This window comes from Andrographis paniculata, unplaced genomic scaffold, assembly GCF_009805555.1.
Source record: "Andrographis paniculata isolate CXL003 unplaced genomic scaffold, ASM980555v1 Contig15END, whole genome shotgun sequence".
NCBI classification, from domain to species: domain Eukaryota; kingdom Viridiplantae; phylum Streptophyta; class Magnoliopsida; order Lamiales; family Acanthaceae; genus Andrographis; species Andrographis paniculata.
The window spans coordinates 403841-422899 of record NW_026137435.1 but is presented as its reverse complement, the minus strand read 5'-3'; the positions used below and the strand labels follow the sequence as shown (position 1 = coordinate 422899).

At 31.4% G+C, this 19059-nt stretch overlaps 3 protein-coding genes across 8 annotated transcripts; 2 read left to right on the top strand and 1 right to left on the bottom strand.

Annotated features, from left to right (window-relative positions):
* The first annotated feature begins 4230 nt into the window (after positions 1-4230).
* Positions 4231-7187, top strand: LOC127263090 (F-box/kelch-repeat protein At3g61590). 3 transcript variants are annotated; one of them, XM_051292046.1, is made up of 3 exons: positions 4232-4640; positions 4710-4786; positions 5784-7187. In XM_051292046.1, exon 3 carries the CDS (start codon positions 5794-5796, stop codon positions 7006-7008), a length of 1215 nt encoding a protein of 404 aa, XP_051148003.1. In that variant the 5' UTR covers positions 4232-4640; positions 4710-4786; positions 5784-5793; the 3' UTR covers positions 7009-7187. The 3 variants fall into 3 exon arrangements, with proteins under 3 accessions (XP_051148012.1, XP_051148003.1, XP_051147994.1); XM_051292055.1 differs by lacking the exon at positions 4710-4786 and having other exon boundaries at positions 4231-4640; XM_051292037.1 differs by lacking the exons at positions 4232-4640; positions 4710-4786 and adding an exon at positions 4795-5148.
* Positions 7188-11922: 4735 nt separating this feature from the next.
* Positions 11923-15452, top strand: LOC127261963 (uncharacterized protein At5g41620-like). 3 transcript variants are annotated; one of them, XM_051290416.1, is made up of 4 exons: positions 11923-12081; positions 12165-12609; positions 13073-13198; positions 14226-15452. In XM_051290416.1, the coding sequence occupies exons 2-4, from the start codon at positions 12295-12297 to the stop codon at positions 15450-15452; spliced, it is 1668 nt and encodes a 555-aa protein (XP_051146373.1). In that variant the 5' UTR covers positions 11923-12081; positions 12165-12294. The 3 variants fall into 3 exon arrangements, with proteins under 3 accessions (XP_051146373.1, XP_051146368.1, XP_051146367.1); XM_051290411.1 differs by having other exon boundaries at positions 11923-12088; XM_051290410.1 differs by having other exon boundaries at positions 11923-12609.
* On the bottom strand, positions 15337-17844 carry LOC127261973 (uncharacterized). Of its 2 annotated transcripts, XR_007841035.1 has the most exons (4): positions 17712-17844; positions 16413-17204; positions 16044-16209; positions 15337-15482 (listed from the first exon to the last, which is right to left on the bottom strand). XR_007841035.1 is itself a non-coding variant. In XM_051290420.1 (3 exons), the coding sequence occupies exon 2, from the start codon at positions 17151-17153 to the stop codon at positions 16419-16421; it is 735 nt and encodes a 244-aa protein (XP_051146377.1). In that variant the 5' UTR covers positions 17154-17204; positions 17712-17844; the 3' UTR covers positions 15858-16209; positions 16413-16418. The 2 variants fall into 2 exon arrangements, 1 of the variants encoding a protein (XP_051146377.1); XM_051290420.1 differs by lacking the exon at positions 15337-15482 and having other exon boundaries at positions 15858-16209.
* Positions 17845-19059: the final 1215 nt, after the last annotated feature.

The window sequence follows — 19059 nt, the reverse complement described above, 5'->3', positions numbered from 1 at the left end:
AGGAAATATATATAAATGTTATATACATACATCAAATATGTTAAATTATACTCCCTCCGTCCCAGATATCATGTTCACCACGTTGTCGTTTCTGTCCGTCCCACGTACCATGTCACTTTCCTTTTTTGGAAAATGATTACACACTTTAATCTAATTTTAAATATTTTAATTTTATTTTTTTTAATTTTAATTTAACTAATTAGTTATTTTAATCTTAATTTATAATTATTTATATTATAGGATAATTATTTTCACTAATATATTTTAATTATCTACTAATTACACTTCTCCTAAAATACCGTATCTACAGTGTAGCAGACACGGTATCTCGGACGGAGAGAGTATATATCAAAGTGTATACGTTATTGTAGGCATATAAATTTAGAAAAATATATAAGTAATAAATAATTAAAATATATACTAGTAAATATAATTATTATATAGTACAAATAATTATAAATTAAATTAAAAAATTTAGACAACTAAGTAATTTAAATAAAATAAAAAATTATAAATTATTAAATTTAAAATATATGATATTTTTCTAATATATATATATATGAAATAGATAAAAATATTAAATAAAAAAACACTTTATATGAGGGAGAAAATAAAACATACTAAAATTTTCGTGTGTAGACATATTTGAATAATTAAAAACTTAGAAGTTACCATGATTCATAATAGACTCCATCACGTGTTTGGTTCAACATGGATCACATGCTAATTTGTAATTTGTAATAATAATATTTTATTAGTTAGTGGAAGTGTGTAATAAATTTTGATTTTTTATCATTTGACTTTATATATAAAGTTACTGTATATGTAATGATATATTTGTAATTTAAATAAAATTTAAAAATATTTTAGTATTAGTGCATACTTTTATTAAAATAGAAAATTAGTACTTTGAATAGGATATACAAAAAAATGATAAAAATAATACTCCATATTTATTTTAATTATGGAGTATTGGTTATTTAATGATATATATACTTTATTTATTCATAAAATGTAAACAATTTAATACTACAAAATATAATAAAAAAGAAATACATAAGGTTATGTGCCACTTATAAGATGTTAGAATTTTTTTACATCTTTCAATGTGGGATTTGCGTTTCCACCTCAACACATTTTTCAAAAAAAATTACTACATTAATCCTACATTGGGTGCCCTAGTCACTGTAACATTAGAATTTAGGATAAGTATAATTAATAGATAATTAAAAATGTATTAGTGAAAATAATTAACCTATAATATAAATCATTATAAATTAAAATTAAGATAATTAATTAGTTTAATTAAAAGTAAATTAGAAAATTTAAAATAAAATTAAAATGGGTAATCATTTTCCAAAAAAGGAAAGTGACATCAGATGTAAGACGAACAGAAACGACAACATAGACATGGTAAATAAGACGGAGGGAGTACTATATTACATGTATTTATTATTTTTATATTTTCAACATAATTTTTTATATTTACATTAAGAAAAATTAAAAAAAATCCCTCCAAACCATTTTCACAAAACAAACACAAGACTAATTTATAGTTTTTAAAATGAATTCTCCAATTAAAGTACTCATCCCGTCTCAAAACTATAGTATGGATTGTGTTTGGCACGGGATTTAAGAAATATTAATATTATATTGGTAGTGGGTAAAAATTACAAATAAATTTTTTTTTTTTTGCCCTTGTGGGTGTATTAGTGTAAAAAGTAATGGCAATTGTGTAATAATAATGAAAAAGTATGAGTAGTTTTACAGTGATATGGTTATTTATGAAAATGAAACTATTGTTTTGAGACGAACAAAAATAATAAACAAAATTATTGTATTGGGACAGAAGAAGTATATATTTTTGTAAATAAAAGAAAATCGAGTATAAATAGAATAAGGAGGATATCATATATATACAATCAAGGCGATCTTGAGCAATATTTCTTAAATTAAGAAATTATCGCACCATATTTAATAAATAAAAATTACTAATTTTAAATATTTATCAAATATTAATGGGAAACTATTATCAATATTCTACTATCTCTTTTTCTTTCTTTTTTTTAAAAAAAAAAAAAAATTGTTTACAATTCATTTATATTAAATAATTTTATTTATCAATATTTTTATTATTTTACTTTAATAAATAATAGTAGTCGATTTTCCACTAATTTTCTACTTACTCCGTCGTCTTTTTATTAATCATTTGATATTTTCTTTTATAATATTTTTATCTTATTTTAATACTCCATCAGTCTCATAATTATGTATCTGTTTGCTTTTTGCACGGAGTTTTAGAAATATTAGTATTATATTGAGATGCAATAGTAATAAAATAAAAATAACTAAAATAACCTTATTATTAATGTGTGATATAAAAGTGATGACATCTGTGTAATATATTGTAAGTTGCAAGGGTATTTGTAGTGTTAGGCAGATAGTACAACTACAAAAAAAAAATAAATAAATACTTTGTTATGCGACGAACTAAAATAAAAAAAAATAATAATTTGTCGTAGGACGAAGAGAATAGAGTATTATAATATCATTATTATTTTTTTAAGTATATGTCCTCAAGCAAACCTTCATAATTTGATGGGATGCAGGAAATATTAAATTGGCTATACGTAGGAATGAGCATTCGCTTATTGATTTTCGAATATTTAATTTAGCATAGAGTTTTAAAATCATTAAATTTAGTAGTTTGGCAGTGCTACAAATTAAATTAAATTAAATTAAATTACATTAAATAAGCCTCAGATACTGTTGCTTATACAAAAGTTTAATTAACAGGGAGTTGTATGAGTGTTAATTTTAGGTGAAATATATGAGTAATTTTTTTACTTTAAAAGATAGAAAATTTGAACGTTTAGAATTTTTAAAAATAATAATTAAAAAAATTGAGTATTTAATGTAATATTTTGTGAGATGAGAAAAAATATTTATTTTGATATTGGTTTCTAAATAAATTATTGTTAATAAATACTCATTTTGTTTCAGATAAAATATCAAAATTGCTGTAGATACGAAAATTTAAAAATATTATAATTAGCAAGTAACTAAAAAAATATATTTGTAAAACTAATTATGTACTATACAAATAATCATAAATTATAATTAAGCCATAAACATTTATTTTTCTTTGCTCTTATTTAACTTTTATAAAATATATTCTTTTATTTTATAAAATATTGTATTTAAATTAAAAATTCCAAACAAAATAAAATATATAAAAAATTTCTAACTAAATATATCAATTTTTATTTGCCCAAATGTCTCTTATTCGATCGATCATATCATTTTATTAATCATTTTGCCATACATTATTTCTTTTAACTTATTCATTTGACATTTATATGTTATATTTTTTGGTGAATTTTTAATTTTACCGAGTAAATCAATTCTCATTCTTTGTTAAATTTTCTACTTTATCAAATAGAGAATAAATTATCCAAAATTTGAATCTAAACAAAGTAAAAAATATATATAAATAAAATGAAAGGTAGAATTAAGAAAAATAAAAAGAAAATATTTTTCACCTTTCAAATATTTTCTTATCATTTATATCTAATTCAAAAGTACAATATTTTAATAAGACAAAAACTTCAAAAAACATTCTACATATTTTTTCTTATCAATACAATATTACTATTATTTTTTAATTTATTAAAAAAAAAAAAGCCCATTTGAATCAATATAGGATGTGTTTGTGTGGGTTAAATCCACTATTTATCTCATCCCTTTTTTTTTTTTTTTAAAAAAAAACATCAAATCAAACATCTATTTTTTATTTTTTATATTATATGAAAAAATTAATTTTACATTCAAAATATCACATCAACGCCTATTTATATTACATCTCACAACTATTCAAATTCAAAATTTTTACTATTCAAGTTCCAACTCAAAATCCAAATACCCAAACAAACACACCCATAGAAGAAATATAAAGGATTTGTTTAAATAACACATTTGTATTAGTTAGACATTATTTATCTTTTTAAAAATATTATATTAAATATAATTTTTTTTTTACAAAACATCAAATCAAATACTAAATTTATTTTTTAAAAGTTTATAAAATTTCAAAAACTTCTAAAAATCTCTATCTAAACAAAGTGAAAAAAGATGTCACAAATATGCGTACATAAATGAAATAAACCAAAATTACGGAGTGTAAATATAAAAAACTGAAAGTTGATAAACAAGAAAAAGAGAGTAAAAAGGGTTGGTGTCTGTCGATCGGCGAAGAACAGCGGCGGCGGCGGCGGCGCCATTGCCTTTTCATCTTTCTTCGTTTCGAACAAAACAAGAATTCCCCACATAGACATACACACATTTTTAATTCGAGACCACTACTGGGGCTGCCTGCCTGGTGGGCTTTCCCTTCCCCTTCTCCTTCGCATCCAAAATTTGTCCTCAAAACCGCATCGAAGAAATGCACTGAAAATCAATTCCCTTCGCCCAACAGCAACAGCTCCCACTTTTTTGTCCGTGTCAACAAATCCAAAAACAAACCCCTATAGGAAAATGGAAAGCCGCCCTTCGCTGGCATTCCTCCTCTCAACTTGAGTTTCGTTTTTGTTTCAGGGTTAAAAAATCGAAGAGGGACAAAATCAGCATTTCGGGGGAGGACGGTAAACACTGTTGTTATTATCACAATCGTAATCGTAATCGTAGTAATAATACTGTGTGGATTGTTCCAGGTTTATCGACGAATCGAATCAAATCAAATCCAATCCACTTTTGCGCCGTTTCGTTTTTTATCGCTTATATTCAATCGGTTTGTCCCCATCTCGCTTGTTGTTTGAATGTTGCTGTAGATATATGAATCTGTGTGTTTGTGTTGAATCTTTCCTCTCTCTGTGCTCTGCATCAAGGGTAGAGTATTTGATTTGTTTTTTAGGAAGAATTATTTCGTCGTTTTGAATCGCCTACTTCATTATGTTCCTGAGATCTGTTTAGGTCGGCGCGTCGTTTCTATTGTCTCTTTCGTTTTCGATTTTATAGAATTTTATCCTTTTGCCTCCACTGTTGTCGGTAATGTTCTTCTCTGGTTGTTCAAATTAGATGCTGTGCGATGAATCATGAATCGATTGGTTTATGGAGCTGTTGGTTTCTGCAATTGTGCTATTTCCGATTTAGGTCAAGAAATTTTTTCAATTACAAAGAAACTTTTTATAAATTTCATCGATGGGTATATACAAAATTTCTGAAGATTTTAGCCCTTTTGAATGATTGATTATCCATGTTAGATTTCCTTTAGCCTCTCTGTGTTAAGAATCAGGGATTACGATTTTCGGTATATGATTTTGTTAGTAGGCGATCTTATAGCTCGATGGAATGTTTTTCTTGTTCTTTAAAGCTTACATTATCTTGTTGGAAGTGTAATTTGTGATTTGGGGATAGAATGTGGTTGTTGGAGCCATAGTTGAAAGTTATGTCCGGATTTATACGGAAATTGTTTTGTTTGGTGTTGTTCTAATGTTTGAGCTTTGAATATCGGTTTGTTATGTATTTCGGAATTAGAACGCCGCCAATTTTGTTGTTATAGGTTTGTTCATCAGTGAAATTCTTTGTGGTTTTTCTTAAATTGCATTGTATCTTTATCTTTGCTTCTTTGTGCGCCGTGCTTTTATCCCTAATTCGGTTGGCATTAATGGATGCATTTGTTTGTTGTTGCTCGATTTGGAAATCTATTTATTGCTCGATTAGTTTCTTCAAATATAAAAGCACGTGTTGGATTAGTTCCTTTGCCAATTCTTTTTCTGTTTCTGCAGATCGTTAATCATGGAAGAAGAGACTTCATGGATCAGTCACAGCTTCGATCACGCCACGAACACCACTGTGGCTTTGGATTCCTTTTCTGAGACAAACGAAGAGACAGACGATGACGCGGCAGTTTCTATGGATTTAGTTCTGCCTGATGATTTATTGGAACGAATTCTTTCCTATCTCCCAATCGCCAGCATTTTCCGAGCCGGATCTGTATGCAAAAGATGGAACGAGATCGTCTCTTCAAAAAGATTTCTATGGAACAGCTCGAATGTAATGTCGCAGAAGCCTTGGTACTTCATGTTCACGAGCTCCGACGAGCCCGTCGGCTTCGCTTACGATCCCGTCCTCCGAAAATGGTACGGCATCGATCTCCCCTGCGTCGAGACCTCCGACTGGTTCGTCTCATCGTCGTGCGGTTTAGTCTGCGTAATGGACAACGACAGCCGTAGCAAACTTTTCGTCTGCAACCCGATAACAAAGTGCTGGGCGGCGCTTCCGCAGCCGCCGGGTCTGCAAATCTCCGACTACAGCGCGTTGGCGGTGTCGGTCGACAGGGAAACCCACGAATACAACGTCGTGATCGTGAAATCGAAGCAGGTGCCCGGGAACTTCTTCCAATGGGATCTCACGATCCACGTCTACGACTCGTCGACGAAGGCGTGGACGACTCCGTTGACGGAGATTCTGACGGGGTGGAGGGGCGGCGACGAGAGCGTCATCTGCGGCGATTCTTTATACTTCTTGATTTACTCGGCCGGCGGAGGCGGGCCTGACAATCGCCACGGTCTGATTACATACGATCTCCGGAGCAAAATTTCCGACGAAGTCTTGATCAGGAGCTTTGTCCCGGTCCCGTGCGCGCTTACGTGCGGGCGACTGATGAATTTGAAGGAGAAACTTGTTTTAGTCGGGGGTATCGGGAAAAGGGATCGACCCGGGATTATTAAGGGGATCGGGATTTGGGTTCTGAAGGGGCGGGAGTGGGAGGAAATTGCGAGAATGCCGCATAAGTATTTCCAAGGTTTCGGCGAATTCGACGACGTTTTCGCGAGCAGCGGGACGGCTGATTTGGTGTACATTCAGAGCTACGGCTCGCCGGCGCTTCTTGTGTTCGATATGAAGGTTAAGCATTGGAAATGGTCGCAGAAGTGTCCGGTGACGAAGAAGTTCCCTCTTCAGCTCTTCACTGGCTTCTGCTTCGAGCCGCGGCTGGAAATCGCGCCGTAGAAGGTACGATATATATATATATAATCTATATCTATATATCTATATATATGTATGGGCTCTTTATGGTAGCTTGATGATACAGACAGAGATGATACAGAGAGAGAGGAGAGAGAGAGGGATACATTCATTGGGTTCTAAGTGGTTTTTGAATTTGATTCTGCTGAAGTTTTTCCTTTGAATTTTGATGGTTGGATTGGTTCTAAGATGATGAATACTTGTGTTGCCTGTGTTTGAATTTCTCTATTCTCTATTTTGTTTTGTTGATTATTATTATTATTATTTTTAATAAGTAGAAATGATTGGAAATTGAATTTGGTTGTGGATGAATGGGCAATTTGGTTAATGTTTCTAGGGGTGGACTAGTACGGTATACCGAAATTTATAACATGTATCATGCCGTGGTAAAATACCATATCGAGACTGTATTAGAAATTCGATATATTGAACTTTATAGTGTATATCGTTTCGAAATTTTAGGTATGGTAAAATATCATAATGAAACTATAGTAGAAAATTGCTATACTGAATTTTATAGTGTACATCGTATCGAAATTTTTGGTATGGTAAATGTCATACCGACGCCTAATTAGGAAATTGGTGTACTCGACTTTATAATGTATATTGTATAGAATTTTTGATAGAACTTTGTATACTGAATATATGGTATCGAAATTTAGGGTAGTACCAATCTTCTAATACGTTAAATTTCGATACGACATATGTTAAAAAATTCAGTATATCAAGTTCTATAAAAATTTCTATGCGATATACATTATAAAGTGGAGTATACCAATTTTCTAATTATTGATATGATCAGATATATCGAATATCAAAATATTAAAATAATCTGCGATATTTTTGATACATGCCGAACTAATTTTGGTATATATTGAAAATATAAATTTTGAAATTTTAATATTTTCGGCACGATATATGCAACATATGGACATTCTTTTAGCCCCTACATGTTTTTGTGGTTCTTTCTTTTGGTTAAGAGAAGATGTATATGGTTTGAATAGAATGGGGATTAGGTTTGGTTGGTTGGATTTTGCATATTGTTTAATTGTGAATGTGATGTGAGTTGGTTTACTTTTAGTTAGAAAGAAATTAAATACTCCTTCCCGCATCTGTTTGCTTTCTGTTTTAGAAATATTAGTATTATATTTGGATAAAATAGAAGTAAAAAGACTAAATTAACTTTATTAGTAATGACATTTGTGTAATATATTGTAAATTGAAATAATATTTGTAATATTTTGTTATGAAACGGACCAAAATAAAAATATGGATAAATTATTAAGGAACGGAGAGAGAATATATGGGTGTGTTCGTTTGTAGAATTCTAACAAAATTCTACTATTCATCCAATTTTTTCCCCCCAAAAACATCAAATCAAACACCTATTTTTCATTTTTTATATTATACTAAAAATCAATTTTACATTCAAAACATCACATCATCACATATTTATATCACATCATACAACTATTCAAATTCAAAATTTTTACTATTCAAATTCCAACTCAAAATCCAAACCCCCGAACAAACACACCCTATATATATATATATATATTATATTGTTTTAATATTAAAAAAAAAATGAATTCAAATATGGATTATTTTAATATATATTTAGTTTCAAGATAATTGAAAAGCCTTAAAATTGATTTGGCAGACCCGAGTTGGAACTAGTGACGAATGATATATTGTAGATTTGTAGGTTTGCCCGCAATGCGATTTGACAATTATTATTTGTTTTTTATATAAAAAAAAATTAAAAATAGTACTCTTTTTGTTCTAAATATTAAAATATTATTTTTTAAAATTTTGTGAATAAATAAAATGACATAATTTAATTACAAAATATGATGGCGATTGAGTAGTATTTTATTTACTCGTAATAGTGATCGACGACGTGACAATGACATTTGAATTAATAAAATTAATTATTAAAATAGAATTGAGTCGATTGGCTGTCAACAACATTCTATTTTTTCCACTTTATTTGTCGAACATCTTCTTTTTTATTTATTTTTTGAAATTTTGTTTTATACATTTTAATTAGACAAATAAATTTTTTAATATTAACTTATAATTACTTATATTATATATGGTATATAACTACTTTTATCAATATATTTTATTTATTGTGTCACTTTTAAAATACCATATTTACAATAAATATGACACAATATGTTGGACGAAGGAAATATTATTTACTTTTAATCCTCACGTGACGTTACTACATAGTTAATATAAACCTCCAATGATGTTGGATTCCCTCTTCGACATTTACCATAATTTATAATTGACAATAAAATACAAATCGTCATATTTTGGATTTTCTTCGGTAATGTGACATTTGAATGCGAGTTGGATAAACTATCTGAGAAATTAAAATTTGTAATGACAGAATATGTATATATATATATATGCTGATCACTCATAATGTATGCTAACCATTCAAATTAGTACAATATTAACGGGATCGGATCAGTAAATGATCTGCCATCCTCTTAATGATTTATTTGAAAAATTATTTTGCCTTAAAACACCTGTAAGGAAGTTACTTATACACATATGAAAATTTTTCGTTTCAAGAAAAATTGAACTTTTTTTTTTTTTTTTATGTGCTCATTTATGGATGAGGGCATTCGACTTGTAACGTGTCAAGTTTGGATATTAGAAAATTGTAAATTCTTGTGTATATTATCATCATATATTCAAATAAGTTAATTTTAGAGATATTTTTGTTGAGATATTTTAGATAGTTTTAGTAGATTTATATTTGGATTTGATATTATTCATAGATTAAATTACTTATATTTGAGTCTATCGAGTCTATTTTGTATTGCTTATATACAGGCTCTTTATTTTTATGATCAGTAATACAATCTTCTTATTTTCCCCCAAAATTTCTAACAACTTTGATTTTCGAATATTTGAAAGTATAAACGAAACGACATCTCATATATCTATATGCTGAAGTTCTTGAATTTTTGTAGATTTTTTACATCTAAACACTTTACTTCTCTAATTTCGATATAATTCAATTTTCTTTCATAAAATCAAGTTCTTCTTCATCTTATCCAATTTACGACTTTTCTAAGTGGTACTTGTGGCAAGACATTGATTCAAATAGATATTATTGTTGTAACCTATAAATCATTGTCCAAATAGATACAATATTTGTAATAGTTGTTATAAACAATATTTATATTTAATGTCACAATTGTTGTGATTGTTTTCTTCTCTTGGGCTTAATACCTTCTTGTAGCTTGTTTTTTTTAAAAAACATTCTTTTATCATAATAAAAAATTTCTCTATATGTGAAACAAATTATTATTTATATATATATTTTTTAAAATTTTGCATTTTAGGATAATATCTCACAGTAAAATTTAATTTTATTCTTCAGTGTCCGAAAAATTCACATGATCCTATATGCCGGCATAATGCCACATAGAATATGTGACTTGCACGTGAATTTATTTTTATGCCGATGGCCAAAATTAAGGTATACCGTCGAGATATTATTCTAACTTACAAAATTTAAAAAATAATAATTTGTTTAATATATAGGACAAAATTTATAAATTCCCTTTAATATATTAGATATACATATACAATAAAAAAATATTACTAATAATAAATATTGCTTTAAAATATTGGATTGTATCTAAGCATGTTCCCCAAGTGTTTGAAGTCTTGAATTAGTTTCTAAGGGTGCGTTTAGTGTGTATTTCAAATCAAAATGATTATTATTTAGTTTTATATTTTCAATAAACATATATTTTAATTTTTTTTTATAAAATATTAATTTAAATTAAATTATTTTCTTTTAGTTTTAAATCAAAATAAAAAAAAGTCTTAAATACTAAAAAAATTTATTAATATAATTTAAGCTATGTTCACATAAAAGTTTCTAACAGTTAAAAAAATAAAAAAAAAATATTTAATATAATATTTTATAAAATAAATATTTCCATCCGTCTAAAAGTGTTATTATTATTATATTTTGTAAAATAAGAATACTTTTTAAGAACGGGATAATAATTATTTAATATGATATATATTTTAAAAAAATATTATTTCACAGTAACATATCAAAACGTAACTTAAGTATTTTTTATTTGTTCACGAGGCAAATAATTTTGGTCACGCTCTCTACACGTGGCTACTTCTAGCCTAGGCCATGGACCACAATGCCCCACATTTTAAGGCATTCTTGATTCATTAAATAAATAATTTTTTTTTTTTTTTTAATTTAATCTCTTTAGAAAAAAAATACATATATATTTTCTCGTCTTAGATATGCTATCATGCATTATAGATACAAAATAATACTCACTTCTTTCGTTTGTTTGAGATTTTATAGTAAATTAAAAATAATAATATTTTATTAATATGTAAAAATATGTAAGAGATTTTAATTTTTTTGTGTTGAACTATATTTATAATTTAAATAAAAAATAAAAATATTTTTTATTGATATATAATTATTTTTATTTTTTAAAAAAAAGGTATTATGGGGGATGAATAAATATAATAAAAAAATACCTTAAATTAGGACGAAAAAAAAAAAAAAAAGTTTTTACGAGTGACCATAATTAAAAAAAAAAGAAGAGAAGATACTATAAAATATGAGACAAATAAAAATACAAGTAATATGGACACGGTATAATTTAAAGTTATTTTTACATTTAAATTTATCCAATCCTTCGACAAGGATAATTTGTAGTAAAATTATTTTACTTATAAAAATAAACCAGCACTGAACCCAAACAAATGGTCGGAACTTGCCACGTGTCTCCCGCACGCTCATCCATGAACTGATTTTGATTTCCAAAAATACAGTGTAAAAACTATGTATATATATACATAGGTGTGTGTGTAGTGTGTAGGTAAGGTAGGGTAGTGATGATTGATCTGAGAAGTCTTCTCCATGATGACTTCATTTCATGGCGGCAATTTCTTTTGAGGAGGAAAGCAGGACTGGCGTGCTGCGAAAGCGTTGGAAAAGGAAGGAGAAGATTTTCCAGAGGATACTGTGCGAAAGTCGAGCTCCAGCATGTGTGTGGTATGGTTATGGAGAGAGTTGAAAGTTTTTAACGAAGTGCTGCTGCTTTATTTTCGGTTCATTGATTGATTGGCAGGAATTGAAGTGCATATGCGAAGATTGGACAAAATTAATGCGTCTGCGAGCGATTGATTGATTGAATTGAATCGAATTGAATTGAATTACAGCGGCACCAATAATTAGTGGAAGTTACTCGAAAGTTAGGGATGGAAAAGGGGGAAAAGGTGAGACAGTTAATTGGGGAAAAGTTGAAACGCGGAGTTTCGATTGGGAAGCGCGAGGGGAATTCCACACCTTCGCCTACTTGGAATTTCGGATTTGTTCAACCTGATGGTACTCTGCTTCCCGATTTCCATCTCTCCTCGACCTCTAATTGTCTGTCTGCTAGGAAATTGGGAGCCAATCTTTGGGAAATGCTGCCAGAAAGTAACCCTAGCCTGGCAAAGCTGAGGAAAATTCGACTTCATCAGAAAGGGGAAAACACTGAATCCAAGGAGTTAGGAGGGGAACACGACGAGCAGGTGAGATTTGGAAGCTGCAATCAATTCTATGCTTAATTCGAACTCAAATGTGATCGTGATTGTATATCACTGATGTGCTGCTTGTGTGTTTAGTGTTATGATCTTCATCTTCTGTCTCTGTGTTGCTAAGTGCTTCTTGTGTGTTTGGATTATGATCTGTTAGCTTAGCTATATAAGTTTTGGATATGTTATTTGGTGATTAGGAATGTTTTTGGATCTTGAAATAAGTTTCTTGAGGTGGAATTGTTATCATATGCTATATGTTGTTGATAAGTACAGAAGCAAAATCGAAATGTGAATGCCGAAAATGGAGTTAAAACATTTGATGTTTTCTTATCAATGCTTGCTTATATGCTCGTCGTTTGTGCATTTACAATGCATTCTTTTGCTCATGGCAATATTTTCGAAAAACTAGCCTTGTGATTCAAGACTTGTAATGTGGATTACTACATTAACATGACAGCCGGCAAGTGGCGTTGATTTAGGAGAAGCGGCTGCGGCATCACCGACACAACACAATCTACGAGTGAAAAAGGCGGTGCAAGCTCAACAGCCCGCGTCTCCTGCTAGCTACCGTAGCTCTATGGAGGTATTTTTAATGCTCTAGCAACCTTGTTTATGATTTATGTGAGACTCTGAAGTTGGGTCGGTGCTAGACTATCCAAAATTGAATAGAGTTTAAATGGGTTGAATAGACTATTCATGTCAACAATGTGTATATTAATGTGTACGTTCCTTTTCGAGAGCTCTATTGAAAGAAATTTAGAGTTGAACGTTCTTGTTCTTGAGTATATTTTCCCCTGAGAAGTCTCTCACGGTGAGCGTAAGTGAGGACAAAGCATGTTGAAAGGACTCGTGTTCTAACTCTTGTTAACCTATGAGGTAGTCTGCAATCACGACATGCTCGGTTTTGCATGGCTTGCTGGCTGGAGTGTCACACTTTAGTTCTCAGAAGTCTCACATAATAGAGTTTTGACATTATGTATATATATGTATATATATGTTTGTGGTTTTCGAATGTGAAGAATAATACTTGATGTGTTTCGGTCTTCATATAGCCCGGTTTCATTTAACATGAAAATGAAGTAACTCGAACCGGGGTATGTAGAGGGGTGTTCTATGATTATGTGTAAACACTTTGTAAACTTGTTTACATGGATTGATGCCATTGCATTTTCACATTCTGATTGATATGAGTATATATAGCTAATCTTGCAGCTTTCGATGAAGTGTTCTTTTGAGTAGAGCTGTTAAACGAGCCGAGCGAGCTCGATTATTAGTTGTTCGAGCTCGATTCGAACTTGTTAACAGTACAGGCTTGACTTTGCTCGATAAGAGTTCGAGCCAAGATATGGCTCGAGCTTAGCTCATTAAGCTCAAATTTAAATTTGAGTTCAAGCTCGGCTTGTTTATAAAAAAAATTAATTTTTAAGCTCAAACTCGGTTCGTTTATCTCTGTAAACAAGCCAAGTCAGGCTAGCGAACTACTCGATTTGTTTAACGGCTCTACTTTTGAGTATAAGTCTATAATTGTTCCTTGTCTACTTGCATAGTAGTTACATATTATCCTAAATATGTTACATTGTGCCGTTAATTTTCTCCGAATTCCATTCCAGATGCCTCCGTATAGACCGGCCATAGCACCAAACGACTCTGTACTCGCCAAGGGTAAACTTGGAGAGTCGAGTCCGAGCCTCAGGACGTCAACCGAGTTGCTTAAAGTTCTCAACAGAATCTGGAGCCTCGAGGAGAAGCATGCGTTGGATATGTCGATCGTAAAAATGCTTAGACGGGAGCTGGACCAGTCGCAGGAACAAATACAAGAACTGCTTCAAGAGAAGAAGACAGATCAAACAGAAATCAATAATCTGACGAAGCGCCTATCGGAGTATGAAGTCGCGATGAAAAAGGAGAGGGAAGGCAAGATAGAGGACGAACATAAATTACGAAGAAACTCCGATCGATTCACTCGTAAGTCGGGCAACGAGCTTCTCGATTTGAAATCTTTACTGTCCAACACTTTAAAAGAGCTCGAGCGAGAGAGGAAAGCGAGAACACTGCTCGAAGATCTTTGCGACGAGTTTGCCAAAGGGATAGGAGATTACGAGCAAGAGCTTCGATCTATGAAGCACAAATATTGCGAGGATCAGACTAAAAGGGACGGCGATAGTCGATTAATCCTTCACATTTCCGAAGCCTGGTTAGACCAGCGATCTCAGATGAAGCTATCGGAACCTCATGTTTTCGAAAAGTCGTCTGATTTGGACAAACTATGCTTCGAAATCGAGGGATTTCTCCAAGCGAAGCAATCAGGTAAGAACAATTCAATCCCTGTGAAGAATTGTTTCGAATTGTTTCGTTTGAACGAGCCTGCAAGTGCTCCATGGAAGGCAATCGAAGAAGATGACTCAGTTGAAAGAAGTGCAATATCGAAAGTGGGCAAGAAAAAGGTACAAACCTTGAAGGATCTCGATGCATCTACGTCGCTAATGCAGCAGAAGTCTCCATACACATATAGTAATTCAAGAAAGAGTAGAGAAGGGGAGACGATGCACAGACCTTTACGGGAAGGAAAGAACAGGATGTTCGACACTAATGGCGACGATCTCCACAATACGGCAGCTTCAAGACAAGTTAAGAATCTGGAAGGGTCTATAAACTCGTCAATGTTTACGGGCCCTTCGAGTCCTGTAAAGAAATGGATTTCAGATACGTACGATTCCAGCACTGCTTTGAGGTGGCCGGGAAGCATCAAATCCGGTTCTTTGAAGACAAAGCTAATGGAGGCGCGCGTCGAAGGCCTGAAGTCTCGTCCCATGGGCTCGCCCTCGCCCTCGTCGTGAGACGGTAGGATTTCGGGTTGAGGAAATTTCCTGTTGGAGAAATTTTGATGCTAAAGTTCCTGTATTTGTGTACAGGTTAATAGCAAGTATCTATTTCTAAATAAATATTTCGGATAAATGTACTTTCAGTTCCAATCGTGGCATATATTATGCATTTTCATTTATTAATAAAATACTATTATTTCGCAATCCACTGTAAAAAAAAAGTAGAAGTATGCATTTGATAGGGAAAAAGGGAGTATATTTGTATATCTATCTAAAAGTTAAATTTATGTCAACGTAACAAGTTCACGTTAGCTAGTTTCGGAGAAGTCATGTCAATACATGTGACAATATTTCAGTATTAGAGGACTTTTTCAAAGACTATGCATTAGATGTAAGACTATTTCTATTTACTCAAATGACTAAAATCGTAACGGTTGCTATAAACGATAATAAAAATAAGTTTATCCCAAAATATTTTGCGGAGCATCAATTCAAAAATTTGCAAGTGTTGAAATAGAGAGTGAGGCGAATTACGTCTTGTTTCAGTAACACAAACAAGTCGAATTGTAGAGACAGCAAAGAAATTGCCATAAATGTTAAATGTACCACCAAGAGTCTATTGAATCCTGCAAACTTATGCCTCCAAACACGGCCATGGCCTGTCCAAAGCATTGTTGATCCGTCGAACCACAAACAGAAACCAACTGCTATTCACCGATCGATCAGAATTCCTTAAATTTCGCCGTCAACGCACACAAGCAGCAGACAGTGTCTGTTATTCAGCCAATTCAAAGTTGTCAGCATTCTTTGAACATTGATTAAAACACAAGATGAAAACAGATGCATAAAGAACATAGAACATTTCTTTACGATGGAACTGAAATACAAAATCTAATCAATCAACAAAAGTATTCCTACTCTTAAAAATGATGAATACTTTCACAATTACGATAAGGATCACAAATGGATTCTTACCTTTCGTCATCTGAGTTTCTCCTTGGCAGCACTCTTCCGAGCTGCCTCGTTGATCTTCTCAATATATCCTTCGATTGGAGGTGTTAGAGTAGCCATAAACCTGTTCACAGGAAAAGGGGTTAAATCAGGCACCAAAGCCGCTGCTTTCAAGTCTTCGGGTAGAGCCTCAATTGCTTCCTTCTTTAACTGCAACAATGTCGATTCTGCAGCCTGTCTTGCCCTGTGTTTCCTCATCAAAACTCTGCTATACTCCTTAGCAAGCCTCCGTCCATCTTCAACAGTCAGTTCGTACTTCGGAATTTTTTCAGCATCGACTAAGCCCAAGCTAATCAAATCCATTCCGGGTGTCCCCATGATAAAAGGTGAATCGAACTCTTTCCCCTGTTTCTTTAGCTTTTGTTTCGCCTGCTCATTAGCTTTGCTTATCAGCCCCATCTTCTCCCTCTCAGCTTCCCGAGCCATTTCCTTAGGTTTCAGGAATCTTAATGGTGGAGTTGCAGTCAAGCATTGATCAACCATTTCGTCGAACTCACTGCGCTTTCTTGGTCCTTCTTTACTCGAATCTGGAGCCCCCCCCTTTCTTGTGGTGACCTTTGATCGCTTCAATGGCTGCCCGGCTTTGATTTTAGCCTTTCCCTTTGCTGTCCTGCTTACAGAACATCTCTGCAAAAGCTGGCAGCTTAAAGAGTCCAACGAGGAATGCAATGGCTTCCATTTCTTGATCACTGCAGAGCTCATCATCTTCCACTTTATATAGCCCTCTTTACTCACGTTGTAACCCAATCACAAACCCTAATTCGATTTTAACATTAGTATAATTGCTCTGAATTCTTTGAAGCAATAGATATTGAAACCATTACTTGTTACCAATCAGTCAATAATTTTAAACAAAAAAAAGTGAGACATATAATCAGTTCTCAAAGGAATTATAAAAAGACAGTAACAGAAATCAGGAACATAACAGTGAGTTAGGCAGGAAATCAATGGAGGTTCCTAGAGAAAACAGGATTCAAATCACATCGAACAAACTAAAACCACAAGTTCAATGGACAACAAACTAACGAATTTCAATCGTTATTACGATAAACCCTACAAAAAACCGTCGTCGCTCCTGATTACAAATTCAGCTTTGTATATAGCACTCGAGATCATTCATAGCCCAGCAGATTCTAACGATTTTGTACAAAAGCCGAATCGATTGCTTAATAATTTGCAAGCGAAAAAACGGGTAGACTCACCTATTCTCGCAGGTGAAAATAAAATTGAGCTAGAAATCAACGTCCATACGTACATACATACCTCAGACAACGCTGAAATCGATCCGAAGCTGTAAAGCCGATCCGAGGAAGGCGACGACCACACCTGCACCTGCACCTGACTTAGAGCTGGAGAAGGAGGAGGAGAAATGAAGGAGAAGAGACGGCGGTCTATAATTTGGGCCGTTTGGGAGTTCATGTCCTTTTTGGGCTTTTTTATTGGGCCTAAAATAATTGCTCATTCAATCACTACCCATTTTAATAAGAATAGATAATATTTTTTAGATGATTATATTTTTAGCCTAATTAAAAGTATGTGTTTAAAAAAGAAAATAGAACAATATGTTCCAAATAAAAAAGTAAATCATTAGTGCGTGGACGGAGGGAGTAATTGATACTAATTTTATTTTTTATTTTTTATAAAAGAAAATGGAAACATTGTTTTTTGACATATATATAAAAAAAAAAAAGAAAAAAGTATAAATGTAAACGATAAAAATAAAGTAATATAGTTACGGTGGAGAATTAACTATCATAATTATATTCATAATAAAAATTAATTATATGGATTAAAATAATTAAGTATAAGTGCTGAATATTATTAAGCACTTTATCCCTAACCATATAATTATTATCACTGTTATTATTAGGATTAATTTGTCTCAAAAGTTTACTTAAAAACAAAAAAAAAAAAAAAAAAAAACATTCTTTTAAATTGTTAAAATTAAATCATTTTTTTAATTGTTCTTTAAATTTATGATTTTTATATAGAATAAAAAATTTATAAGTAAAATTTTTGATTCAGACATATTTTAATGATTTTTACTGTAGAAAATAATAATTAATTTACTACTCTCTCCGTCCCACGTACCATGTCCACGTTGCCATTTCTGTCCATCCCACATACCATGTCATTTTCATTTTTTGGAAAATGATTACACATTTTAATCTCGTTTTAAACTTTTTAATTTTATTTTTTAAAATTTTAATTAAACTAATTAGTTATCTTAATTTTAAGTTATAATTATTTATATTATTGAATAGTTATTTTCACTAATACATTCTTAATTATCTACTAATTACACCCGGAGTATTATTTTTTATACTTATTCAATTACTCTCTCCTTTTAGATATAAGGAGTTAGATACGGTACATAAAAAAAAAAAAAAAAGTTACTCTAAAATTAATATTCGCATTAAAAAGGATATTATTTTTTATTTTTGTCTGTCTCAAAATGAGGATACTATTTTCTTATTTAGTAATTATATTATATACTAACATTATTAATATCTTTACAATTTTTAATATATTACAGAAATGTCATTATTTTTATATTACACAATCTAATAGGGGCATTTTTGTCTTTTTCACTATAAATAAATATAATACT

Excerpts from the sequence above, each read along its gene's own strand:
- LOC127261963 (XM_051290416.1), top strand. The coding sequence starts at position 12,295 with ATGGAAAAGGGGGAAAAGGTGAGACAGTTAATTGGGGAAAAGTTGAAA. Across the intron at positions 12,610-13,072 it reads GAGGGGAACACGACGAGCAG|CCGGCAAGTGGCGTTGATTT; the intron begins GTGAGATTTGGA and ends TTAACATGACAG. Across the intron at positions 13,199-14,225 it reads GCTACCGTAGCTCTATGGAG|ATGCCTCCGTATAGACCGGC; the intron begins GTATTTTTAATG and ends ATTCCATTCCAG.
- LOC127261973 (XM_051290420.1), bottom strand. The coding sequence starts at position 17,153 with ATGATGAGCTCTGCAGTGATCAAGAAATGGAAGCCATTGCATTCCTCG.
- LOC127263090 (XM_051292037.1), top strand. The coding sequence starts at position 5,084 with ATGAATCATGAATCGATTGGTTTATGGAGCTGTTGGTTTCTGCAATTG. Across the intron at positions 5,149-5,783 it reads TTGTGCTATTTCCGATTTAG|ATCGTTAATCATGGAAGAAG; the intron begins GTCAAGAAATTT and ends CTGTTTCTGCAG.